The 27930-nt window shown below is 39.6% G+C and overlaps 1 protein-coding gene across 1 annotated transcript in view; it reads left to right on the top strand.

The window, feature by feature from the left end:
- Nucleotides 1–27930, top strand: part of DNM3 (dynamin 3) — a 549381-nt gene that overhangs the window by 241473 nt on the left and 279978 nt on the right. Inside the window, exons 13-14 of the mRNA XM_023510815.1 lie at nucleotides 2740–2791; nucleotides 3612–3641. Of these exons, the coding sequence (XP_023366583.1) occupies nucleotides 2740–2791; nucleotides 3612–3641 (82 nt within the window). The remainder of the gene's footprint in view (nucleotides 1–2739; nucleotides 2792–3611; nucleotides 3642–27930) is intronic.

Genomic DNA, 27930 nt, shown 5'->3' with positions numbered 1-27930 from the left:
TTTTTGTTTAGCTTCTGTTCCCTTATGTGATTTTAATCTAACCTGTACATAATTTTAGCATCTCTAATTTGTTCAAAATAAACATCTGTGGATCTCTCACAATTCTGAAGTTATTACCACTAGTTAGTGCCTCATTGAAAACATTGTCCCTTAAGTAACTCTTAAAACGCAATTATGATGCTTGGAAGAGATGACCCTAGGCCAGGAAGAAGGCCTGATTTCATTCTGATAGTAGTTTTCCCATTTGTTCCTGGAAGGGAGGGAAGCCAGGAGGGCCCTGGAATGGGAGCATTTAGTGGAGAAAGATAGTAAGGAAGAGCTCTGAGGCACTAGGCAAGTAGTGGTGGAGATGCTCCACACACCGGGGCCTGGTGAGCAGCCAGAGGGCGGTGTGGGCACACTGGATCCTGGCCACAGCCACCCATGAACTTCACCTCTCTCACAACCTCAGGCACAAAAACTTGAGTAACATAGATTTAGATTATTCAGAGAAATGGTTGAAGAGAGATGAATTTCATAGAGATTAAGGGAATTAATCATTTAAAAGCTAGGAAAACAATGACAAAAAATGAGGAAGGAAGAAACTGAAATTAGTAAATTAACAATTAAAAAGCAAAATTACATACACACACAAAATACACACAAAATATCTTTAGCAAGCAAATGCCGTATGGCCTTTCATTACCCACTCCCTGCCCATCCTCACTTGAATTAGTATGTGGTTCTTCATGAGTGTGAGTGAAGGAAAGCAGGTTAAATACATCAAAGGAGGTTATAAGGGTTTGCTGTTTTGAACACCTGTTCTATGCATGGTGTTGATTTCTAACTTGCTATGGGACCACAACATCTCATCACTTTAAACAGAGACTCCTGGCTTTAGTATTCCTTTTTTCTATTTAGACTATTCCAGTACCCAACCCTCTCTGATGGAAAATATTGAGAATTGCTGGTCTTCCAACAAGACTTTGGTTATTCTCAGAGTAACCAAAATTAATTGCATTTTTAAAAATACTGATAGGGGTTCACTCATACATCTATCAGAAGAAACCCTTTGTCCTATTAAGAGATAGAGTAACATGTTGCTTAAATGTGTGGGCACTTGGGGTTAAACTGATGGGGTTATGTCTGACTTTAAATTTTCTGTGCCCATGTGTAACATGGGTGATAACGGCATCAGCCTCATTGGACTTTTCATTCAGCAGATGTCTGTTGAAGCCAACTCTGTGCCAGGTCCTTTGTAGACACAAACTGTAAATAAACTGTATAGGATGCTGAAAGGTGAAACATGCCATAGAGATAAAGAAAGCAGAGTAAAGGGAATGAGAGTCTTGGAGGAAGGGAGGGATATAGTTTTAAATAGGATGGTCAGGACAGACGTCACCAAAAGGGTAAAATTGCAGATGCCAGGAGCCATGCAGATGTGTGGGGAAGGCATACTCTAGGCAGCAAGCTGGCCTAAAAGCCCAGAGGTGTGAGTGTGCTGTGTGGTTGGAGAAAGGGCAGGTGCCTGTGTGGCTGGAACTCTTCAGTGAATGAGCTGAAGGTAGGAGATGACGCCAAGAAGCAGAGAGTTGGGGCTAGTGGAGTAGGGCCTCACGGACCCCTGTGAGGACTTTGTCTCTTGCCTTGGAGTGGAGTGATGTTGTTGCCAGTAGAGGGTTTTGAGCTGAAAAGTGACATAATCCTTTTTAAAATAGCCACTCTAGCTTCTGTGTTGAGAATAGGTGTCAGGGGGACAAGTGTGGAATCAGAGACCAGAAAGTAGATGATTATAGTCATCTAGGTGAAAGGTGAGAGCAGCTTGGATTGAGGTAGGAATCTTGGCAGTAGTAAAAAGATGATTGAATTTTAAATATATTACTGGAAGGTAGTCAACAGCACTTGCTGATGCTTGGATGTGGGATGTAGGAGGGAGATGAGTCAAAGATGTTGGCCTGAGCCCTTGGAAGTATGGTATAGAGCTGACACGAAGAAGGGGAAGACTCTGAGTGGAGGAGGTTTTAGGGGGGATTTTAGGGGTTCAGTGTTGACATATTAAGGATGAGACCCTCATTAGATGCCCAAGTGGAGATGCTGAGTTGTCCAAAACATGTATGTGTCCAGACTTGGGAAGAAAGGTCCACGTTGGAGATGCACTAAGGTAATTGTCAGAGTATAGTGGAATTCAAAGCAACGAGATCAGATGGTAGAGTTTGGGATACAGAGTCCAATACCAGGTACCTCATTAATTAGAGGGACTTTGGGAGAGTCACTTAGCTTCCCTGTGACTCCATCTCTTCCTCTGTGAATACTAAAAGGAGTAATTATTTCACGGGGCTGTTGTGAGAATTAAAATGACCGCTAATCTATAAAACACTTGGAACATGGTATTTAGTCATGCATAACTTAGTTTTCATTACAACCATTCTGTATACCTGGGGGGCAAACGTATCGACTCATATTTTTATTAATGTAGCAATGCAGCTTTTCTTCCAGTGCTGTTATTATATTTCTGGTTTGTGACCATTATTTGCTAGTACGAGTCTCACTCATTTGGTTTTGCCTCCAGAATTTAGCTGGCCTGGATTTTTGATATTAGCTCTGCCACAGTTGTTGATTTCTTTTTCAAAAAGCCTATATATATATATATATATTTATATACACACACATATATTCTTATATATATATTTTTAGTGTCTATTTCTTGTTCAGAAAAGTCTTACGTGTTTCTTCAGTGTTACTTTCCTTTGCTTTTCTCAGTGCTCAGCAGAGGAGCAGTCAGGTTCACAAGAAAACCACAATTGGAAATCAGGTAGGAGTTATTCAAGAGAATCAGCGCATGCCTGCCCCAAAGAACTTGAACTAAATCGCTTGATTGACTATTTTTTTAATGCAAATTAATCCCGTGCAAATTTTGCTTGAAGTGCAGCTTTCTGTTTTGGTTTTGCTTTTAAAGTTCTTTTGGAGTGAATTGTGTTTCTTTTTGGCTATTTTATGCAGTTAACTATATTGATTTATTTTAAATAACTTTTCCCGCTACTTGCTCTGCATTGCCAATTTGACTCCTCATGTCCTATTTTGCTTGCTTACCTTACTCCTAAATTGAATTTAACATTGACTCTGTGAGTCAGTTCAAGGTTAAAATTTGGTGAGTAGTTGCATGAGCTTTCTGAGCTGCTGACTAGTTCACACATTTGCACAGCTTGGTATCAGTGAAGGGACAGCTCATAAAGAAGGCAGTCATTGGATTTAATCTCTGCCACACTAAATTCTGGTTGGTTAATGAAGATGTTAATTCCTAAGGAGATCTCATCTTTTGAGTTCTTATGTTTCTGGGCTGACCAGCTGTCTCTGACTAATAGCGCTCCGCAGAGATTGTATTAACTCGACAGTTTGCTGTTTCTTTTATGTTTATGTGATAATGAATATTTGCATTGTTATTTCTTTTCAAGTCAAAACAATGATGGTTTTACAATTTTTGAAAAATGTGCAGAGGTACAATTATTGAACAAATTGAAACCTCTGCTCTAGATTTTTTTTCCCCATTGTTTTGAAAGGAGAAGAGGTAATAACAGACTTTATTTTAAAAACTTTTTTTCTGAACTAAAGCATATAATTCTTTGCTATTTCAGGGAACCAATCTTCCGCCTTCAAGGCAAATTGTACGAGCTAAGTTCTGTAAGCTTTACTGTTGCTTTTTCATTTAGCTTCCCAAGGGCACAGTTTGTCTTTAACTGATTAACTCAACTAGCGCTTGCTACTAATTTTTTTTAAACTTAGGTTGTCTTGTCTGTAACACCCTATTGTTGCAGTAAAAATCCTCTTAAGAGGGTTTATCCCTTCACTGCTAATAACTTGCTGTGATTGAAAGGTATGAACTAGTAAACTCTAAAATGCTGTAATATTAAGCCCTTAACACTGTGGGTGCTTTAATGTTTCTCTAATTTTAATGGGCCTTAAAATAATTAAAATCATTAATGATCTACATCTCTGTCCTTTGATGCTATGTTGTTATGAGATGTACGCCTTTCTCTTTTCCCTTGTTTGATAATGTTTCTAGTAAGTGCATATGATGCTTCTAAAAGGTGGGTGAATATTACACATCTGATTTTGTTGTATTTGTTGATTAAGCCTAACCAAATTCCAATTATTTGTATTTGTTTATTTTAAAATAATAAAAAAAAAAGCAAAATTGTATCCCTTGGCATTTTATGTGGCTATAGTGTTGAATTTTTTGCAAAGTAGACACTGAATCGCCATTTGTATGGAAGCATAAAGACACTGTTAAGTGATTAGTCCTAGGAATTGAGGAAAATACTGCACTCTCATTTCTACCACGGGTGAAGCAGGCTTATCCTTCTAACTATGCACAAGTTGGAAATGAGATTGGAACAATTATGTGCCCCATGATGTTTGGAAGACCACGGGCTTTGGATCTTAGACGTTCCTGAGTGCAAATTCTGTTCTGCCGCTTAGAAGCCACGTGACCTTGAGCAGATTGAGCCTGAGTTTGCTCAACTGTATGATGGGGTCATTACGGGAATCAGAAATAACAGGCACACTGAGGTTCGTAGCCAAGTGCAGAATATACGTCCTATAAAGAGTAGAAACCTTGCTCCCAGAAGGTAGGTGCTGCTGCTTGAAACTTTTGGGGGGAAATATTAAGTATCAGAAAATAACAAAAATTATAAAATAAGAAAAATAAAACACGGAGAAAAATTAAAAGCTATGGCAAATTGCTCTGATGCCTGCAATGCCCAGATTATAGGCTGGGTGTGTTATAAAGGATTTACCTCCAAAAGTTTCTTCATGGTCAGAAGCGTCTCTAGCTCACAGAAATCTATATTATAGGAAAAGTAAGAGTAAAATGGCAGAAATGCATACTTTCAATCAAAGGGAACTCAGAACAGCTCTCAATTCTATTACTTCTAAATGATAAAAATCACGCTAATTGTATTTCTGTGTCTTTGCTTTTGCTGGGCACTTCAAAGTCCATACATTGCGGGAGTTTTATAACTAAAGGTGGTAGAATTGGATGCGTGTTGTAATAGAATATAGATCCCTTATCCAAAACCCCTGGGGCCCGTTGGAGCCAGACTTGCTTTGAAGGTAAGAATTTTGGGGGGTTTTAGAAAGACAATACATTGACCCTACCATAGATTGCCCAGCATTCCCATGGGCTCAGAGGCAGCACCCTGTAACAAACACGTTTTGTATCTGCAGAGAAACAAATCAATAGTCACACCAAGTAGACTAAATGGAAGATATAAATCTTCTCACATCACATCACATCAAATTTTGTTGCCAAATTTGTTAAAACAAAGAAAGAAAAAAACCAACAACTTTCAATTTTCAAGTAAGAGATTTTGAACTGGAATATATTATTTTCCAAAAAAAGTCCGATAATTTATAAGATACAATACATTTTCAAGGGATCTTTTATTGTTTTTTCTATTTAGCAGAAATAAACCATAATTACTTGAATGGTTTTTCTTTATGGATCTGAGTTGATGAAGGCGTATGTGAAAAATGTTTTGTCTACTAAGAGTCTCCAATAGAGGGAGCCATAGAGCCCAGCCTTCTAACTGATGATGGCTTTTATGGTTGGTGGGGCTGAAATACCCAGCAGTATCCTGGCAAGTGGTTCATCCATTTTGCTATTTTATTTTATTTTTTTAGGACTCCTGGTGGTAAGAATTTGCTGTGCAGTGTCTGTTGAAATGCTTTAGAATGATTTTAGGAAAGCAAAAATTTCCTTTAGAGTCTCAATCACATTTGTTTTTGTCTGCTTAAAAATTTTCATAGTTCTACCAAAAAAAATGTCAACAAATATACAAAAAAATGTGAGCACACATTTCACTTAAAGTTAGACTGGTGAGAAATTTAAACTTCATTCATCTCTTCACTCATCAAACATGTATTTGAAACCTGTGTGTATAAAATCTGTGGTGGGTATTCAGAGAGCTTGGCCCCCAGGGAGCTCACAGCCCAGTGGGGAGGATGGTAAATAAGAAAATTAAAGTCTGCCTCCTTTTCCAAGGCTAGATCCTCCTGACCCTGCCTGGCCCATATTGACATTTTCTGCCTGGAGAGTGGAGAAAGGCTTTGGGGGGAGGACAAGTCTGGGAAAAGGAAACTAGTTAGGAAGCTAATGAGGACAAAAAATCATGCTGATCTGGGCTTGGGTATTTGTACTGGATTTGAGGGAAAAGTCATGAATTTAAGAGGTATTAAGTAGGAAGAATAAAAAAAAATGTAAGCTAGATGTTGGGGAGAGGGCTGAAGATCGTCTACAGTGCCATTCAGATTTCTGATTTAGGCACAGGTAAGGCCGTGGTGCTTTAATACTGAGAAAGTCATTTTGGATCCAGGGTCAGGAAGGGTAGCTTTCTGAGTGTAAGACACTTTGGGAGTTTGAAGTCAAAATGTCCAGTGGGAAGTTGGATGAAAGTGTCTAGAGTCCAGAAGAGACAGAGAACTATTTCTTCCAAAGACATTGGTTAGCCATGGAAGGATCTTCCAACAGAAGGGGTTTAGCAACAACTGATTTTTGTGCTAAAAAGATCTGTGTGTTAGCCATGTGCAGTGGATTGAAGGAGTAAAACTAGAGATGTGGAAATTGTTGAGGATGGTTATGAAAGAATTCAGGAGAGAAAATGTTGGTAGCAGACAGATTCAAAAAATAATATATTCAGGGGTTAGAATTGGAAGGTGGTAAGTATTGATAGTTTGGGGGGTGGTTAAGGCATCCTCCCATGTTTATGGCTGGTGGGACCCACTGATGAAAGGAGTTCAGGAGAAGGGGAGCAAGCATCAGTGAAGATGGGAGAAGGAGATACTGATTTCAATTTGGGGCCACCTTGTGGCTATGGGCGGTATCATTAGAGTTTGAGGTTCAGGACTCATGTACACTGGAGATACCAATTTTATAGTTGTCTATATACACACATTATACGTAGTAGCTGAAGTACAGATACTACATTTATATATTGTAGCTAAAGCCATGGGAGTATATGAGATCACTTCCAAAGGATGGGAGCATGGAAGGAAATACAGGATGTAAAGCATGATGGAGAAAAAAGAATTAGAACAAAATGAGGAACTGAAAAAAAGGAGTCTAAGAAGTGATTAGAGACGTAGAAAAACGTGCAGAGCAGTGGAATGAAAACCAATGAGAGAGAATGTTTCAAGGAGGCTATGGTCAATAGAATCAGGTTTCTGAGGGCCTGAGGAATTTGTGACAAGCCCTGCTCAGTGCTGGGGACCATCTGACGGTGTAGTGGTAGCACTAGTTCTCTTGGCCTTGTGAATTACTCTCCTACTCTACAGTGGGTAGAGGGTAGCATAAAGCTGAGAATACAGACAGTTGAATTGATATCCTCAGCTGGAGTTTTTCTAGGGAGGCAGCACCTATGGTTCAGAGAGGTGAGTTAGACTTTTGCAGACAGGTTGGGTTTGTAAAAATCTGTGTAATCTCATATGAATGGTTTGCTGGATGTATCAGTAATCACAATCAATCAACCAAGTAACAAACAAGCCCCACAATTCCAGTGGATTGCCGTAAGAAAGGTTTTGTTCACCAGGCCTTAACAATTCAAATGAAAGTCTTCAAGATGGGGAGGGATGCATCTTGCTTCATGTAGATGCATTCTATGGTCTCATTCTTAATCAGGGACAAACTGGACTTTGGAACACTCTTCATTCTTCCAGCAGATGGGAAGGAGACAGAGCCTGAGTGAGGAGGTTTTTAAGGATGATCCTGTAAGTGGCACACATCACTTCCGCTTACAGTGCATTGAACAGAACTCAGTCCTCTGGGTGCCCATAACTGCATGGAAAATAGGAAAATGCAATCTGAAAACGAAAAGACAAAAGATGTTGACTGAAGATTGAAAGGAAATGGACAACCCTGGGCCCTGAAAGTTTTACTGAAATCAGAGAAAATCTGTGCTAGGATGAAGGGGAAGAAGTGATGAGGTGGGAGGTGGAAGTCAGTGGGCAGGATGCTGTATTTCAAGATGGAAGAGTCAAGAGAATGTCCCCTAAAAGTCAGGGATGTCACTGGGATAAGAGAACAGACTCTGGAGGAGTGCCCCAACAAGTGATAGCTATGGGTATTTGTGGAACCTTGTTCGTCTTCAGAAGGTATGGATAGCTGAATAAAAGTGGGTGAAGTCTCCTGGGTGTGAATATGTTAGAGGCCAGGAGGATTGATGTCATTCCGTTGGCATCTAGAGTATAGGACAAGAAAGCGTTGTTAAAATGCTCCTTGGCCCCAGACTGTATCTAGCCAAAATTGTGTAACTGGGAAGACGTTTTCCTTAGAGGGTAGAGCTGGTGTTTTCACCAGCCTGGGCACGAGGGTACCTCCTAGTCCCAAGCTTATTGTCTATTTTTTTTTGCCAACCATGTGCCCACTATTGTTCTAACTTTAGACTGGAGTATGAACTTTGGCTTTCCCCAACCTGCAAGGCTCCAGGTAACTGAGTTATCAATCTTTTGCATTGTAGGCTATAAACAGAAAAGACCTTTCCTATCCAGGAAGGGTTTCTGAAAGCTAGTTCTAGTAGACACTACCAGTAGTTGCGTCTTCCCATATTAGCACCTCCTACAGATCTCAAAATATTCTCCATGCCCTGTAACATCCTCAAGTTTTCCTGCCAACTCCCCTAGTCCTTCAGCTTCTGTACGGACATGGTTTGAGTCCAAGGTTAAAAAGGTGAGAGTTTAATTCATTATTTTACAACTGGATTGCCAAATCCCCACCCTAACTTCCTCCCAGCTCTCCCCCACCCTGTCCCTACCAGACTGATTTCACCTTTTAGGGTCTGTCACTCAACTCCTACCCTCCTCTGGCTTCCGGGTACCACTATCTGCACGAGTTAGGATTCTTTCAGATGGAAACGATCTTGGAAAAAAAGAAGTGTATTACTTTATATAATTTAACGCTTCAGAGATAGAATTAAATGTACTGTTCAATCCATGGCTCAGAGTACCATGATGCATTGCTTCTGATCTTTGCATATTTTTGGTCTGCTTCTGTGCTGTTGGCCTCATTCTTGGGTCCCAAAGGGTTAAAAGATGACTACTGTCAGTCCACAGGGAATTTCCTTCCTAGTTTGAATCCAGCAGAAATATCTTTCCCCCCTGATTTTCAGAAAAACTCCCAAGATTCAATTTGATTGGACTGGCCTGGCTCCTGTGCCTGTCTCTGAACCAGTCACTGTGGCCAGAGAGTGAGATCCACTGATGGACTTAGGCCACACCCCATGGGGGCAGGGCTGACTCCTCAGCAGATCACAGGGCCTGGACTGCCACCCTAAAGTCAGACCTGCTGCTGGGAGAAGAGGATAAATGCTGGAGAAAGTGCATCACAGAGGGAGGCAGGTTCTTGCTGAGTGCTGTCGGTATTCAGAATGGTCTAATCCAGATAATGGGATTACTGCTTATGTTGTCTCCTTTAAGGAATATCAGAGGATTGTTACCCAATTATTGAAACCCTACTGTTCCTTCATTAATTACATTTAATGGTTTGTCCAATGTGTTCTCTCATTTCTCCCCTCCCCTATTTTCCCTTTGAAAGCAATTTCATTGACAATACTAAGCTGACAAGCAACATAGTATAGTGATTCTTCAGAGTTGGGACTGGGAAGTCGCTCCGAGATCATGAGCAAATTATTTAACCTCGCTGGTCCTCAGATTTCTTTACTTTTCTTTTCTTCTTCTTTTTTTTTTTTTTATGAACTAACAATAGTTTATTTTAATCAATGCAAGTATATATTCCTGTCTTTTTAAATATCATAATTAAATGTTGAGCTCAAGTTTCCCTGCAGCCAGACTCTAATGATTCTTCTGATTTTCTTTAGGCTATTGGAAATTGTATAGTTTAGTCTTGATGCGCTGCTTTTTATAAGGCACATTTATGACTTCTTTAAAGATATTGTCATGTCAGGATGTTTTGTTTGGATTTCCCAATAGAATCTGATAAAAATAGTAACTGCTTCATAAGGTTTTTTGTAAGTATGAAATGAGTTAATACTAGTTAGGTATCTGGGTATGATTTTGGATGTTTTCCACACATTAACTCCTTAACTCCTCCCACCAACGCTATGAGGTAAGTATCCTTGTCATTCAGTTTTATTGATAAAGAGACAGAGGCATGTGGAGGCACAAGATTTGCCGCGTCACACAGATTCTAAATTGTAGCGCCAGGAATCAAATCCAGTCAATTTGATGGTAGGCCTTGTTCTCTTAATCATAGTACTTTAACCACTACTCACAGAAAGTCACATCATTCAAATTTATTTGCTGTTTTTTATTACTTAAACATTTTTTTGTGAAAAGAATGAACTTGGGCTTATTAATCTGATTAATCTGATTAACGACCCAAAGCTATAATAGCTATTTGATTTTGTTTCCGTTTTTCTCCCTTAATTCATTAAAATACCTCCCAAGAACCCATTGATAGCTTATAAAATACCACAGTCGTTATTTTAATGAAATGGAGATTAGAGTCCATGAAAGCCACACTTAGTTAAATATACTGTCCGTTAATTGGTTCTGCACCTTTTAAATCTAGAGTTTTATTCAGAGTAGCACTTAATGTATGCTGCTCCTTGGGTGGGTGGGGGGGTGGCGGAGAAACAAAAAAACACAGGTTTGCTTACTGTATTTTTGTAGACAAGTTGCATCTTAATGGAAGGTTTAGAGCTTAAAAATCAGTGAGGAGAAAAGTCTGTCTGTTCCAAATGACTTTCTAAAACCCTTTCAGAATCTATCCCCACACGCCCACTCTTGTCTTTCCTTGGGGAAGTAGAGGCCTGGTCTTGTTTCAGCAGGGGAAAGAGATACTGGGGAAACAAAGGCCTCTCTCCTCTCGTGGGTCCTGCTGTCCCACGGCTACCCCCTCTCTCTGCCTGCTTCCCTCTTTTCCTCCCTCTTTCTCTTTTGTCCTCTTTGCAGCCTATCTTTTCTTTCTTTTTTTTTTTTTTTTAACAGGTGTGGTATGCTCGATTTCAAGTTAGCTAAAAGCCCACGTGGTTCATATTCCTTGGCATTTTGGTGCCATTTGTCAATTTTAACATCTCCCTCTGAGAGAAGCTATCATTTGATTAACCATTGTAATTTCAGACCTGGTCTTACCCCTGAATTAATAGATAAATAACATCTTCGTGTTCTCCTGTTCATGACTCATTTCAATATCTATGGACATTGGGGTCACATCATTTCACTGGTCCTGGATGAGTAGCCGTGACTGTTTCAGTCGCCAGTTCTTTAATTTCAACTCCACATGTCAAAGCTTTCCCTCGTTACTACACAGCCAGCTGGGTGGTGCAAGGGCTCTATATGGGTTATACGTCAGTGTACCACAAAAGTTGCTGGTTGTCCCTCAAAGGTCAAACTCAAAGTCTCCTCCCAACCTCCACCATGGCCAAACCTTACTGCTTCTGAGTCTGTCTGCAGGGATTCTCAGTGGTCACCTGTCTTCACAGCAGCTCCATTGGGTTAGGATTGCTCTCATTTCCTTCCTTGCCAGCCAGCTCATTCTCTGGTCCTTTGGCCACCAAGACTTCCTATGTGGTCAGGGCAGAGGTGTTTGTTACCCTAAAGAACCAGAAGTCACTCCTCGGGTTTTCGTGGGCTGTCGCTTCACTTCTCCCCTTCAGTGCGGTGTGTAGCTTCTTAAACACAAAGCATCAATGTAACATCGACCTCAGAACCTATAATTTTCATGTAAGTTACACAAGAAATACTTAGACACATTTTCATTGTGAAAAATTTAAAAACACACACAGAGTAAATATGCTTTTGATACCCACCTCCCCCCAGTCCTGCCCACCGACACAGGTATAACCACCATTACCTTTTTGGAGTTATCTATACACACGTCCACGCACACACACACACACAAAGACACACTGGGTTTTAAAAAATAAAAATAGTCACATTGTGTACATGTTTTACACTAGAATTGTAAGTGCCACAAAGGCAAGGATCTTTGTCTCTTTTGTTTATGGGTGTATCCCTATTAACATCTAAAACCTGGAGGATAGTAGATGCCGAGAAAATACATTTGGACCTGAATTCACTTGACTTGGTTAATGAGATCCATTAGAAATCTTTCCATGGAAATACACAAAAGACGACAAAACATCTTTTCCCATGGATTATATGACAGTACCCCACAGTATAGATGGGTGGCCTTTAACATTCCTCTAAGGACAGCTGTTCCTGTTGTTTCCAGTGTTTCTAAAAACAGCTGGATCAGTTTATAGGCCCAACAACAGTGTATGTGAGTATTTAGATGCCTAGTATGGATAATTACATTTTATATAATTTTTGGTAATCTGGTGGAGAGCATAATATACTTTTTTGATCTGCATTCCTTTATTGTAAGTTGCAGAGTAGCCTTTTACATATTTAATAGACATTAGTATCTCTTCTCTTATGAAATGTCTGATGTATCCTTTGCCCATTTTAAGTGCCATTTGTGTTATTTTCTTACTGATTTTTAAGATTTTTTTAATAGTCTAGATAATGGTTTTGTTTATATAGCAGGTGGTGCAAACATTTTCTGCTTGTCTATCACTTGACTTTAAGTTCATTTACTATATATTATAAAGCAAAAAGTTATAATTTTGGTTGAGACTATTTTTAACATTTTTACAGTATTTGTATCTTATTTGTATTTTCTTCCCTTAGTTCTATGGGATTTTTATCTTTAGCTGTATAAAGATGAAATTATTTTCTTGCCGATCACATATCCTCTTAACCATAGGCACTTAGTCTAAGACTTACGAGTGACAAGACATATTTTTCCTGCTTTATTAACCACTGGTATTATTCTTCCCTGAATGACCCATTCACACTTTTGTCTATATTCTCTTTGGAACTCTTTGCTTTTATTGATTGATAACAGATTTTTGATATAATGATGATACTGACCTCTTTGTCATATGTGTATTTACTAACAAGTTTTTTTTTTCATTTTCTTGCACTATGTATATACTTAAGTTTTATTTATGAAGTTTTTGAGGTGAAGTTTTAAGAAATATTTTGTAGTTTTATCTGCTGTTTTTTCTTTTATTCTTCCACATGTACCTTTAGAAAGGTGGTTCCCCCTTCAAGAGCAGTTAAATATTCACCCACGTATATATACTATTTTTATAAAGCCATGACATTTGTCTCTGTAATCCATTTGGGATTTGTCATGGCACCTGGTACAAGGTGGGACACTCCCTCGGGGAGCAGAACGTAGAGACAGACTTCAGTATCTGGCTCTGCTGCTTGTCAGCCATAGGCAAGTTACTTAATATCTCTGTTCCTCTGTTTCCTCATTTGCAAAAGGTTGTGATTATGGCAGCCCCTCTTAGGGTCGTTGTGAGGATTAGACACCTTGGTTAATGCAGAGAACTGGGAGCAGAGCCTTGCAGGTTAAAACAACTCCCATTACTACTGGCTGCTATTATTATTTTATTCCAAAGGAGCTGATGTACCAATATTGTGTGAGTGATTCATACCTTCATCACTGATTTGCTTCCTTGTTCGTATAATAATTTCAACAATAATAGTGTAATAATCATAGCAGCTCACATTTTTTTTTTAATTTCAGATAAATAGGAGAGTCCAGATATTTGTTTAGGTTACCTTGTTTTCATTTCTAAGGTGAAGTTCAAACAGCTGACGTTTCTTACCCCCTTCCTCTGTGCCTATATATTGCATCAACTTGTGCAGCTCTATAGCAACCCTGTGCCGGAGGTCCCCTTATATCTCCTGTTTTATAAATGATGTAACTGAAGCTTAGAAAAGCTTCAATAGTTCACCCTAGGTCATACAATGGAATTGTCGTCGGGTGTAAACTGGCAGAATTTTGGCCTCGGCCCTAGTCAAGGCCGAGCCCCCAACTTAGGGCATGCCTACGTTACTTATCCTGTCTCTCCAGTGACGCACTTTTAATTATCACAGTTGTCTGTAGAATACACTTTAATATCTATTGGGTTATTTCCCTCGTTACTTTTTTACAAAAATGCATTTTGTCTTTGCAGATAACTTATCCTTTCAGTTGGAGATTAAAATCTCATTGTATTCCAAGGAGAGTTCTCGTTGGATTTTGATTGGATGTGTGTAATACCCATATAGTAAGATGAGCTGAAGTTTCACTTTCTTCACATTCTACTTTACCATCCAAACCAGATCACTGTTTATTCTGTTTATTCTAATTTCCTATTTTCCCCTTAATATAGGTAAATTTACATTTTTTAAGTACAATAAACTGGAAGTCCTTTTTTGTTGTCATCATAGGATAGTTTCAAAATTATTTTTTCTAATTATTATCTGAAAATGATTGATGTTTAAGCATTTGTTTTGTATTGGGGCATTTACTCGATTCTGTAATCGTTTTTTTATTCAATTGTGATTTCTATCTCAACTGTTTATGAAGTTGTATCTTCTGTTTTCATATATTATTACTTTCAGAGCCATATGAGATAGTAGCAGATTTTTCCAAGCTGTTTTTCATCTTAATGGGAATGCCTTTATTCTTTTACCACTAGTTTTGATGTTGAATTTTGGGTTAAAATATATTTAGCATGCTAAATAAATTCTTCTATTCCTCTGCATCCGAGCTTCTCTATCATAAGTGGGCACTGAATTTTATTAAAAGCAATTGATCATGGTCTTACATATTAATACAAATTGTATCATTCAGTGTATTGGTATAGTTACTAACCATCCTTGCTTTTCTGGCATCAGCTCTATTTGGTTATTGGGGGTGACTGTTTGGTCATTGAATTCATTTTTTTATTCAATTTAAAATCAATGTTTTTTTTTTTTTTTTGCAGTTTTTGGCCGGGTCTGGGTTTGAACCCAGCACCTCTGGCATATGGGGTCGGTGCCTTAGTCCTTTGAGCCACAGGTGCTGCCCTAAAATCAGTGTATTTTACCTTTGAAATAAGCCTATTCTTTATTTAAAAAGAATGAATATGCAATACTAATAAAATTCCCACTGAAAGAGACATGTCACAGAAAGTGATGAGGACAGAAAAACTTTGTGTACTTTATCCTTGATCATCTTGATTTGCTAGGTAAGACAGGGTCCTGGCTCATTTGCTGTGAGCAAGAGCGGTAGGATGTACATGGAGGTCTTAAGAAGCTGGTGAAGCCCAGCACAGTTACGAAGCGGAACGTGAAAGGGATCAAGAGAACTCCCAGCTATTGCCCGGCTGAGAGATTCACCACCAGTTCACACACGAAGATTTCTGCACAGGGATCTCGATGTCCTTCTACGTTAAACTCAGAGAATTCCTGGTCTTTCAACTGAGCCATTTAGCAAAGGACAAATTAGAAAACCTCGTTGGCTGTAAAGGTGTCCTGGGATCTTTTGTTAGCGCTGGTGTCCATACTCAATACTAGAAAGCTCTTTGGGAAGGATGCCACTGGTTCATTATCACAGTGAAAATAAAAGTAAACAGAAGATGAGAAATTCTTGAGCATATGTCAGTAGAGCTCTTTTGTTATTTTTTGTTCATTGCTTCTCATATTGAAATCAAATCTACTGAAAATAACTGTGTCCCAAATTGACCATGACCTAGGCAAATTACAGTTTCCGTCCCTAGGGCATGTGTCTTTCCACACTCAGAGCAATATATTATAGAACTTTCCCTGAGTCAGAATATTTAATCCAGGGACATCTTTATGCTGTTAAAATATTTCAGGTAGAGAGTGCTACAATATGTATTCATAGAAGAGAAAGCTCTTGGACTTATTAATCAGGCACGGGGGACCTTGGGGTGAGCCTGTGGGCTCTCTCCTCAGCTTCTTTCCGGACTCACTGGTCTATCTTGAATATCAGCATCTAGATACCTAAATGTCAGGGCATTAATCCTGGCATGAGTATCAATTGTTGGGACATTTTTTCATACATTTAAAAAAAATTTAATTTTGTTATATAGTGAGATAATCCTGTTTGAAAACAATCCTATTTTACCTCCTCAGATAAATATATATCTTCTAATCTTCTAATCTATATATCTAATCTAATCTAATTTGCCTGGTGTATGGCAGGACTGTGATTGAACTGGAGTAATCTTAGAAGCTTGAAAGACTTAATGTTGGTGTCAGATTTATGGGGAAAATTCTTGAAAGACAAAGTGGTTTATTTGCCTAGCGTTGTGTATTTCCTAATTATACAAGTGCAGAAAATAAATAAAATTTAGAGACAATGTATTGAACAAAATGTAAACATGTAGAGTGTTAGGTAAACTCAGGAATGAAATGTCTTACCCCCAAAGTCACTCTGAAATTGCCTTGACTCAGCAACCAACCCGTTCCCTACCCCGGGGAATTACATGAGGCTGAATTACATGGGATGAATGTTCCCTATCCAGGAAATGAGTGTCCTGGTTTTTTAATCGAACCTCAGTTCCTTGAAGCTTTGCACTGTGCTCTTGCCTCACCAAATAATTGGCTGCAGTTTTTGTCCTGATTCCTGGTGAGGTTATTTACACACTTGGCTTGTGACGGATGGGCCCCTATGGGCAGATTATTAGATGTGCTGCCATTTCTGTTGCTTGGATGGAGCACTACTTTAGAAATGGTGCATATAAATTAAAGTGAGCTTGAGAATACAAATATTAATATTAAATAGAGACTCATTATCATAATGTAAGTAATTTCTATTCTTTGTGCTATAATAGGAATTCTTTTGCCATGAGGTTCTACCACCTCCAGCCCCTTTTCTAGGTTTTGATTCTAGTCTCAATTGACTTACATCTTTTATGCAAAAAGTACAATCATAATGAAAACATTAGTTTCACAGCAAGTCATTTTATTGTTTCCTGCCTTAGTCCACTAAAAATGATTTTCTTAATTAAGGTACGAAATTTTTAGTGTACCTTTGTGTCCTCAGTTTTTTTCTTTTGAGAAATCTTTTTCTTTTCCAGCAGCTCTGGTCTTCCTGTTGACCTGCTATGAAGTGGAGGAGGGGAAAGGGAAAAGGAGGATTTGTTTTTGAGAACTCAACTATCTATAAATGACTTCCTCTTGTTTGGTACATCCACTTGCAGGGTTTCATTTTCCAATGACTGGTTGCAGTGTCTACGTCCTGGAGGAAGGAACCATGTCATCCTTCACTCATCCTGTGCACACAGCCCGGCCACCGCTCTTCCTATCACTTCTGGCATTTCTTGTGCGTCTCCTCTTCCTGAAGTTCATAATTCATGTCACTGATTTCCGGCGCATGCGAGTCAGGTTTTAGAAATGTGAGACAATTTTAAAATTACAGATGCAAAGCCTAGCTATTTGAGCCAACATCTGCAACTGGTTTGCAGGATTAACAAAATAGCTGCACTGGATGACTGATATTTACCAGGGCCTCTCCATTTCCCAACAGAAATCAGAAGGCCTGTTACTTGTATGCTCTTTAGTTTCCAGTAGAAATGAGGAATTCGTCTGTCGCATACTTTATTAAGTTTCTTCATAGAGTATCTTGAGTTACAGCCGATTTTCAATTAGCCATGATTAAGGAGGTCAGGAAGACTGTGGGTAATTAAAATCCACTAATTACTGAGAGACTGACTCTAACCAGAAGTTCCCACACCTTCCCCTAAAACTTTTTGCTAAAATTACAAACAAGTGAAACAGTTGATGTATTTTTTGTTTTGGTGTCAAAAGAGAAAAAGAGTCTGAACCCATTTCCTTTTTTTTTTTTTTTTTGAGACAGAGTCTAACTATGTCGCCCAGGGTAGAGTGCTGTGGTATCACAGCTCACAGCAACCTCAAACTCTTGGGCTTAAGTGATTCTCTTGCCTCAGCCTCCTGAGTAGCTGGGACTACAGGCGCCTGCCACAACACCAGGCTATTTTTTGGTTGTAGTTGTCATTGTTGTTTGGCAGGCCCAGGCTGGGTTCAAACCCACCAGCTCCAGTGTATGTGGCTGGGGCCCTAGCCGCTGAGCCCTACCTCATTTCTTTACGCTTAGAATGAGATGGATGGCATCTGATGACTGCAGATATCCCTTATTCCTTCTCTGCTTGCTTCTGGTTCCTTCTCTTGCCCCTAGCTCTTCTGCATTCTGTGCTCCTCAGTCAGTGCCCCCCCACCCCCGTCGAGACTGTTTGTGTGTTCTTTCCTGTGCCTAGAATATCTTCTTTTATTGCCCAAAGAACATCTCCTTTACCTCACTTTAAATAGCTCTTCCCCAGAAGCACTTTCCCTGGCTTCCACCCTGTTTTCCATCCGCTGTCTATGCCCATAGAAATATGTGCTTTTCTCACCCAAGGTTCCTGTGTTTACATGTTTAACATCTGTCCCCCTCTGTTAGGTCAGGGACGGCCGTTGCAATTTCATTATGATATTCTCCACATCTAGCCCAGAATTTCCTCACAATAGGTGTCCAAGTAATACCTATTGAATGAACGAATTAAATATTTTAAAATCTGAAGTTAAATGACCAGATATGTAAATATTCTGTAAAATAATGATGTAAGCCGGGGTATTAACACAGTCTAGAATATGTTAAATCTGCTTGTTAATCTTGAACATGCTTTTTATCATTTAGAGGAAGAAAATTAGTTCTAAAATATAATTGTTATCCAGAATTGTCATCTTAGGCTTGCCTATTGTGACAATTTAAGTTTCCCACCTAAAATGTATGTTACCACAAAAATTATTGCATATAGCTCTGAAATGTGGTTCAGAATGTTATAAATTGCAATCTTATAATGAATCCAATTTGAGTTGCTTACCAATTAGAGCTAAGCACCCAAATATATTTGAATGTCAGCAGGTTTAATTTTGATTTTTGGTGGGAGAGTTCTTCCTTTATCATCCTTGACCTCAAATCAGTAGATGTCTCTCAGACATTGTGACAATACAGTATGTCTCCTGTATGATTACAAATAACCCTTGGTGCTGGGGTTTTTTTTTTTGCAGTTTTTTGACCAGGGCTGGGTTTGAACCCACTACCTCTGGCATATGGGGCCAGTGCCTTACTCCTTTGAGCCATAGGTGCCACCCAATAATATCTATTTATTGATCATTCACTAGATGCTGGACATTCTACTGAGTGCTTCATGTCCATTCATCTCCCTTAACACATGATATCTACTTGAGTTTAAGATTGTTGTAATTCTCAGATATATTAAAAAAAAAAAGGCATGGCTAGATTAAGAATTTACCTAAGTTCACACAGATAGTAAATTGCAGAACGGACCTACAAATCCAGAAAATCATGCTTTCAACCATCATCTTTTTGGGAAAATGGAGGCACAGCAAATACAATTTCAAGTAATTCAGAACCAGGCGATGTAAGTGCTAAATGCAGAGAGTGAATACAATAAACATTCAGAGAAGGAAGAAAGCCTTGTGGGCCATGGGAGCTTCTTTATTATTCATTGAAATAGTATCCTAGACGGGCTGCTTTTTATTTCATTAGAGTGTTACATTGCCCAGAAACTGCTATATGTATTTATACTTCTACCTGTCATTCTTTGGCACACTTAATATTTTAATAATCATAATCATAATAATGGCTATAATTTATTGCACGGCTGTTTTCTATCAAGCTGTGTGAGGTGCTATCTTCTTCAAACAACCTTGCAGAGTATAAATCTCCATTTTGATGAATAATAATGAAAATAGCTAACACGTATTGAGCATTTCTTATACACTGGCCCTGTTCTAAGACGTTTACATTATTTTCTTTAATCCTGACAATGACCTCGAGGTCTAGGTAGGCATAGCTCCAGGACTGAGGCAGCTGAGGCACAGAGAGGCTGGGTGACTTGTGCTAGGGTGTGGGAGAGCTGGGATTTGAACGCACAAAGTCCAGTGCCAGAACTTGGACTTCTAATCTTTTTTTCCCCTAGAAACAGCCTCCAAAAGGCTTTGTAGTTTCTCCAAAGCCTTGCAACTGATAAGATGGAGCTAAAAATCAACTATGAAATCTTGGCCCTTTCCACGCCCTTGGTGCTCTTTTGACTCCTAAATCTAGGAGATTCTTTTGTCACAGTCACCCCGGCCCTAGACTTCTTCAGTCTTTCTTTCTTTTTTAATTTTTTCCTCTCTCTTTCTTTCTCATTTTTAATAGGTGTCATTTATGCAAAGGTAACCAGTTCCTTCACATCAAAGATCAATTTTTATCCAATAAGAAAAAGGAAAACTATAGCAATTTCTGCCTTTTTTTTTTTAATCCCTGATAATAGAGAGCGGTGTTTAAGAGCACAGTCCCAGCGTTTGAGATGAGTTTGGCGTCCCGCTTGTCGCTTGCTCCTGAAATATTCATGTCATAAAATTTAGTCTCGCTAGGCTGCACAGTATTCAGAGATCAAAGAGGAAGAGCAGCAGTGTTATCTCACAGGATTGCTGAGAAGATTAGTGAGTGTATCTGTGTAAAGTGCATCCTGTTCATAGTAAATATTTTTTAAGGATTAGAAATCACTTTTATTATTATTAATAAAGCTGTCCTTTTGAAGTCTTAGAATTGTACCAGAAAACTTTAATCTCTTCCTAATTAAGTGAAAAACACCCTTCCCTAACCCCATATTCACATACAGTGGACACTCAGGCCACTTAGTGCCTTTCCTTTTTCATAGTACTTATCATTGCCAAATATATAATTACACGTTTATTGTGAAACCCATGCGGGTTTCATAGTTAACTCAGTTAACATAGTAAGTATTCAATAACCATCGACCCGGTGGTGGAACGCATGGATCTTCTATCTGTAGGGAATATGTAGACTCAGCTTCTCTTTGGCTCTGCAAAGTTAGCACTTGCTGTGTAAATAAATCTAGTGTTTTGATAATACTAATGAAATACCAGTTCCTTCTGGGACACTGTTTTCACCCCCTTTCCCGGTTTGTGTCCTGATCTTGTTCCTTCTCTGAGTGGTGCTGCCTGTGGTGACGTTTTCCGTGTTGTGCTCTGGGTTGGCCTGTCTCTTGCACACACGTGTGATCGTCCTGAAGGGAATCCATGGGAGATTCTCGCGGGCCTCCTCCTCCTTTGCTTGTTCACTTCCTCGCTCTTCTTCCTCCCACCCCAGCATTGCTGTAGGACCTCGTTGTTTCCTGACGTGCCCCTTGTCCAGTGTTTTTTCCTCACATTTCATGTTTGGTGCTGGTTGGAAGCCAGTCCAGCATGGCCTGGAGGGTGAGAAGCTAGGGAGGGGGGGTCTCGAGAGGGGGAAAGGGAGGTAAAGCCCCAACAGATATTCCTTCCATCTCCTCTATCTGAGGAACCTGTATTCTCATGGGTGGCCCCCTTAGCTCTATGCACCTACTGTTTTTTGAAGTATATTTCAAACACTTTGGATATAAAAGTAGGGTTTTATGGTGAACTTTGCATTACCAATATGTCAAAGTTAAGAGACGTGTTTATCTTGAGACTTCTCAGCATTTTTAATGTAAGTATGTGCCGTGCATACCTGAGAAAAGAGGATATCATATTGCAGGAATTCTAAAACGTATTTAGCCACGAAACCCTTTTTTCATGGAATATCTTTCTGAAATAGCATTTCTTAAAACAGACTTTGGGCAACCCTGTCTCCAACTCATTGGTCCCTTTAAGGTCTTCACTGATGCCTAATCCCTCTTGTGCTTAAGAGCACCTGATACATTCATGTAGGAGAGCCATGTATCTATCACGGATGGCTCTTATAGTCACTCTTTATGACTCAAGGTCCCCACAAGAATCGTCTTTGGTCTTTGTTTGAAAGTCAAAATGTATCTGGAGTTCAGGGAGGAGGAAGAGGTTGTTTATAGGAATGAGTCCTTTGTTTTGTCCCCTTGTAATTTCTAGCAGGAAAATCCTTAGAAATGTTGGAAAGGGTTCTGAGACATAAGGGCAAGGTGGGAGTTGTGAGGGGTGTTGACTTCCTTGGAGGAAAGACAACCTGGCCAGACATAAGTGATTGTGGGGCTGACAAGGGGAGTTGGTAAGCCACTCCTGGGGACCTTGGGCTAAAGTCATTGGGGGTGACAGGAAAGTATGTCTGTGATTTGTTCAAGGTGGAAGCCACAGTTCACCAAAGCTATTGGCTTGATGGTGTCAATATCCTCCCAGGCTGCATGGCCCAAATCTGTAGAACAATCAGAAGTGAGGAAGGAAGGTCCCTGATTCTCTTACATTGGAAAAGATTTAAGATTAGGATTCCATGTGGGAACTATGAAAGCATTTTCCCTAGAACAGTGGTTCTCAACCTTCCTAATGCTGTGAAGTATTTTCATTGTTACAAAGGGGTCGTGACCCACGGGTTGAGAACCGCTGCCCTAAAAGATTTGTATTTATGGTGGTGGGTTCTCTCTGAATGATTGGCCACTAGCATTTATTTAACATCTGAGTGCCCTGGGTATCTCCTTAGTAATATTATTGGTACTCTTCTTCAGAGGTGTTATAAGGGAAATAAATTGGCCTGTGATTTTCCAGGAACCCAAAATCTTGGAACTGATTAGCAATTCTCTTCACTTGACATTGATGAATTACTCTGTAGCTTTAAGCTGAATGATCAAATGCCAACACATCTAGTTGCTCCCTTGTGGGGGCCAAAATTCTCAGGAACTCTTTTAAAACTAATTCTCTGATAGTGTAAGATGATAGTATAATTCTTCTTCATTGGCCAATCAATACTTATTTTTCTTTTACACTTTGGAATAATGTTTTGTACATTTAGAAGACATCAAGAAAGTGCTGCTTCATGATGTGAAATTGGAGTTTGATGAGAAAAGTGCAAATCTGTTGCCCCATTCCAACATGGCTGCTCCCCTCTCCATGGAGCCTCAGAAACAGCATGTGGAGAGGTCCTCCAGCCCCTGTGTTATCAGCAGAGTCACCATGGTGGTTCAGCAGTTTAATACTTTCATCCCCGTTAGAACTGGTAGCCCAGCAAGTGAATCCCTCTGACCTCTGACCTCTATCTGCTCTATCCAGAAATTCAAGGCAAAGGCCTGATATGGAAGGCAGCCTGCGCTACCCTGTTGAGCTCTGTGACTCCATCACTCCTTTGGATTGAGCAGACCGATGCCATACTGCTTACGATACATTTTGAAGATTATCTCTTCAGTAATATACAAACCAATAATTTTTTTTTAACTTTTATCTTAAAGTGGCATTTGACCTTTTAAACATTTCATCTTATTACAACATTCTCTTCCACTGACTTCTGCAGATGCAGTGTTCTGTTTCTGCTCACTCTTCTAGCTGTCTACCCCTCGCCTTATCTTCTCAGCAGGCTCATCCTCTCCATCCAGATGGCTTTCCCAGCACCTCTTCTTACTCAAACTCTCATTTTAAGGTTTTTTCCCCCATACCCACAGCTTACTCAGGCCTGTAAATAACAAGTTCACATGTTTGCACACCTGATCTAGACTTCTTTGTAGCCAGTGGTCTAGTTGACATGTCCACACTGAACTTGAGCCTCACCTCCCTGAGCCCAGTTCTCCTCCTCTCTCTAGTGGCCATGCCTCTGCCATCTGCTTAGTTTTATAAACTTAGACCTCAGGAGTTACCTTAGACACCTCATTCGCTCTCATATTCCATGTCCAGTTTATCTTTACCATACTGATTATTCATTTTAAGTATTCCTCAAATCTGTCTGCTTCTCCAGATGGTCGCTTCCCCCATGTCTTCACTAAGTAATCATTATCTATGACTTAGGATTCTACAGTAGGCAATGATCTGATCTCCCTGTGCTCTTTCTCCTGTCTCTAATCTCTTTACTAAGCCAGAGATAGAAAGGAACTTTTCATGACGCAAATCTCTTATCGCTGCCCTACTTTGAACACTTCAAAGGCTACCCCTTTCTCTCAGGATTAAGACCAAATTTCTTCACATAAATTACATGGCCAAGCATGGGCTGCCTCTTTCCCAGGCGAGTCTTGCTAAGGCTCACCCTTGCTTTATGTTCCAGGGCTACATTGAGCATGCCACCTCCATCCCCTACTCCCACTGCACAGTTCAGAATTTAGTGCAAGTGCTAAAAACTCCAAGTACACCCCTTCTTATACCTCTGACAGGTCAGAGCTCTCAATATACAGAACCATTCCTGGCAGCACCAACAACAGTTATGATTTTACATTTATCTGCATCAGATGATATGCGTCTATTCTCCTATTTGTCCATAAGCTCCATGAAGGTCAAGAACTATGTCTATTTTGTTGTTGTTGTTTATTTGTTTTGTTTTCTGGGATTTTTTTTTCTTTTTGGTTTATTCTTTTATTGCCAGTGTTCTGCCTGACACAAATAAAAGGCTCATTAATTTTCTATTAAATAATATGATTTGCCAAGGGTTTTTCCCCCCTCTCAAAGAAAATCTCTGGATCACTTTTAGTAAAATGCTCAAATTTTATTCAGGCCTTGATTACGATGAGGCATCTTTTCCTTGTGCGTGTGTCTTTTCATCCTTGAACGTGAGAAATGGATGACGACGGACTTAGTTCTCATTCTGCTTTGTATCATTTGGAATCCCTTCCACATGGAGGGCCCCTTCACTTCAAAGGAAGCTCTGCACATGGAAAAGATACGCAGGGAAAAAAAGTGAAAATGGTAGGGCCCTGATTTTCATTATGGTTAATGGCCTGGATCGTGGAGAGGTTGAGGTGAGTAAACTCTGAGAATAAACAGCTCATCTTAGTGAACTCTTCAGAAAGAGCTGTACATGTGAAAACAGAAACAATGCATGAATAGACCAAGTCAAGCAGATCTAGGGGTACAATAAGAAAGGAAGAAACTCCTTAGGAATAGTTTTAAGAATCAAGACAATGCAAAAGGCTTTTAAGCCACAGAGGTGTGAAAAGTGCCCTCTTTATATGAGCAAGGGCTAAGATTCTGGAAGAAGAAGTCAGTGGGATGAGGTCTCATGTGTCTTTACAGGGCAGAAGGAATGGATGGTGATGAAGACACCATAGAAGGAGTCCTTGTAGATTTAGGAAGTCTAGAAGAAGTTACGCAGTATGATGATGTCATTAAATAACATAATACCTTGGAGTTCTGTTTAGCTTATAACATTTTATTTAGCTGGTTACAATTTAAATGTATGCCATTGTTATTGGAAAGAACTTGGATTTTACAGAGAAACCAGAAAGTTATTATTTTTTTGGCAGTTCTATCTTCAAAATAAAGGGGGAGGATTTGATATGAATATTAAATATTGGTTCCTTATTTTTAATCAGTTTTTACTGCACGCTGTTAATATGTGTCAGTCAATTAAATCAGTTCCTTATTGGAAATAGCCTAACTTCTTTCATCCTGCTGATTTCCCATATGTTCCTCCAGAATTATTTCTTTTTATGTTGTACTATTGGGTTATTTCACTACCAGGTTGCTTATAATCTGCCTCGGTTCTTCAACATGCTGTGTTCATTACACATAAAAGGGAATCGCAAGAAATGGCCTATTTTAAACAAACAATAATGTGATGTCAATGGCATTTTTAGTGCTGTGAATATTGTGGGAAAATATACGGACGTTGAAGGAGGAAATAAATATAACTTTATATTTTACCATCAGTGTTCAATCACACTTTTTGAATATGTACTATGGACTTTTTAATCCTCATATTAATAAATGTAACTGAAATAATACCACATATGTACAGGTACAGATATAAATCCTTTACTTATCTATACCAACTCACAGGATCCTCACCACAGCTCTGTTACAGGTAGTATTATTATTCCTGTTACATATGAGGAACTGGGAGCAAAGGGAGGTTGCTCCTTTTAACTCACCCAGTGTCTCCCGGGTACCTAGTATTGAAGCCAGGACAGGTTGACTCTTGCCCAGTGTCAGTACAGTGTCAGTACAGTCTGGCAGCCTGGCAAAAATCATTTTCTCCTATCACATATTAGGGCTTATTTTTTTCTCAGCTTAGTTTAACATCAGAGGATTATATCATAACTTGTTCACAGGTTTCCTGTTAGGCGAATGGGTCGTTTGCAATTGCGCGCCCCTAGAAGTTATCCTGTAGCCCCCATCCTTGTATGTGTTGTGGGTTAAGAGCCAGGACGCTGAAGTCAGAGCACCAGAGAGATCTTATTTCATTCAGGTGCTGAGAGGCTGAATCCTCTGAGCGTGTTCTGCAGAGCGGAGTGAGATGGCAACCGGTGCATGAGCTTCCACAAGGAAGGCATGCTGATTACAAGCAAGGACTAGGCAGTTAAACGGCAGTGAGGTTTCAGTTTTCTCCCCTGTCACCGAGGAAATGTCACCTCCCTCATAAGATTATTATGTAGATTCAAAGAATGAAATGTGTGGCACTCTTAGCGTAATGCCTGGCACAGAGTAATGTGTAGCAATATTAGTTGTTGTCATCATTTCTCAATTCCTAAAAACGGAGTCAAATGATATCCTTTGCCTATTCTTAGATACTTATGAAACTCTGATTTCTAGAAAGTTAAAAGTGTGAAGAAGCATCCAAACATGCAGACGTCACTGGGCCAATTCCTTCATGGGACTATCAAATTGATTTTGTAGAATCTTGAAAACAAAACAGATATTTGTGTCTTAATTTGATTAGTCTTTAAATCCATTTATAGGCACTTCACCTTATTTGCTTTTCACTGCTTCTTTATCCCTGTCCTATGATTAATTCATCATATGTAAAAATATTTGTTTCCAGCATATCCAGCCACTGATAAGACCTAGCTGGGCATAGATATGGTGCTCGGCACCTGGGGCAGGGCACTGGGCATAGTGCCTAATTCAACATGGGCATTTAGAAAATACCTGTCCACTGACTTATGAGGGCTTAAGGTGAGAGAGACCTTTGAACACTGTCTTGGATTGAACTTATCCTTCAGACTGCAGGTATGGCCATCTTCCTTCTTCTTTTAGTGGGCACCATGATGAATGGGTGTAAGAATGGAGGAGAGAAAGGCCTAGGCTTGGAACGGATGAGAAAATAGCAGGAGTGTCAGTCTTTCTCAGTCTTCTCCCACCTTTCATTACAGTGGGTTTGATCCTTGACCTGGTGGTTTCATCATGAACCAGGGTGTGGCTAGCCCCTTTGGGCTCAGAGATCAACAGTCTGTAAGTGCTGCTCCTGCCTTCTTGAAACCACTCCTCTAGTGCTAACCATGGTTCCCCTGGGTATCATCCTAGAGACCACTAGTGGACAGGAGGCTCTGAAGTGGGTCAAAGCAGCGTAATGATAAAACCCACACCAAAGCCAGTCTGTGCCCAAGGTGATATGTTTTTTCTTTATTTCCTTTCCTGTTTCAAATCATTGTCCTTCATGTTGTTTCCATAGCCCTTCCCGAGATTCTGCAGTGGTCAGATGACATCATTAATATATCACACATCAATAATAAAGTACCAACAAAATAGACATGTCCTCCACGTAAATATGAATCTCTTCTGACTGTGAAGTTCCAAGATATTAAAGTCTAAAGATTACATTCCCAAAGGGGTTTGCAAAGTCTAGGACAACTGTAGAACATCAAATTTAAATCATCTCTCAATGCTTATTCTCTCAGTCTCAGCCAAAAAGGTTCTCTTGCCCAGGTGGAATTGGGCACCTTCTGGCCTCTAAAACAACAGGTTCTGGGCCTCTCAAGTTGAAATATTCCCTTGCATTATTATCTTTCGTAAATAATGCAAGGAGTAGGACACAAAAAATAGTCCTGGTGCTAGCTCCACATTAACCAAATTTAATAAAACAAAGGGATTTCCTGCCCTTGAAAGTGATTGTCCCTGGCCCCATTTATGTTCCTAGACCCTTTCACTGCATCTTGCCACTGTCCATAGCAGATATGCAGGGGTTGTGAATGAGAGAGAGTGGATGGAGGAAACCTTCCTGGTTTTGTCCCTTCAGTCCACTAATCAGGTTTTTGGTCTTTTTGTTTTGTTTTGTTTTTCCAGTTGTTTGTGAACTTATAAATGTATTAGGAAAAAATCTCTCCCTACGAGGTTAGCTTTAGGCTGGGTGTGGTGCCTCATGCCTGTAATTGTAGCACT

Source organism: Otolemur garnettii, unplaced genomic scaffold (genome assembly GCF_000181295.1).
Source record: "Otolemur garnettii isolate 467f Iridium unplaced genomic scaffold, OtoGar3 scaffold00016, whole genome shotgun sequence".
NCBI lineage: Eukaryota > Metazoa > Chordata > Mammalia > Primates > Galagidae > Otolemur > Otolemur garnettii.
The sequence above is the reverse complement of the archived record's forward strand: the minus strand, read 5'-3'. Positions and strand labels throughout refer to the sequence as shown.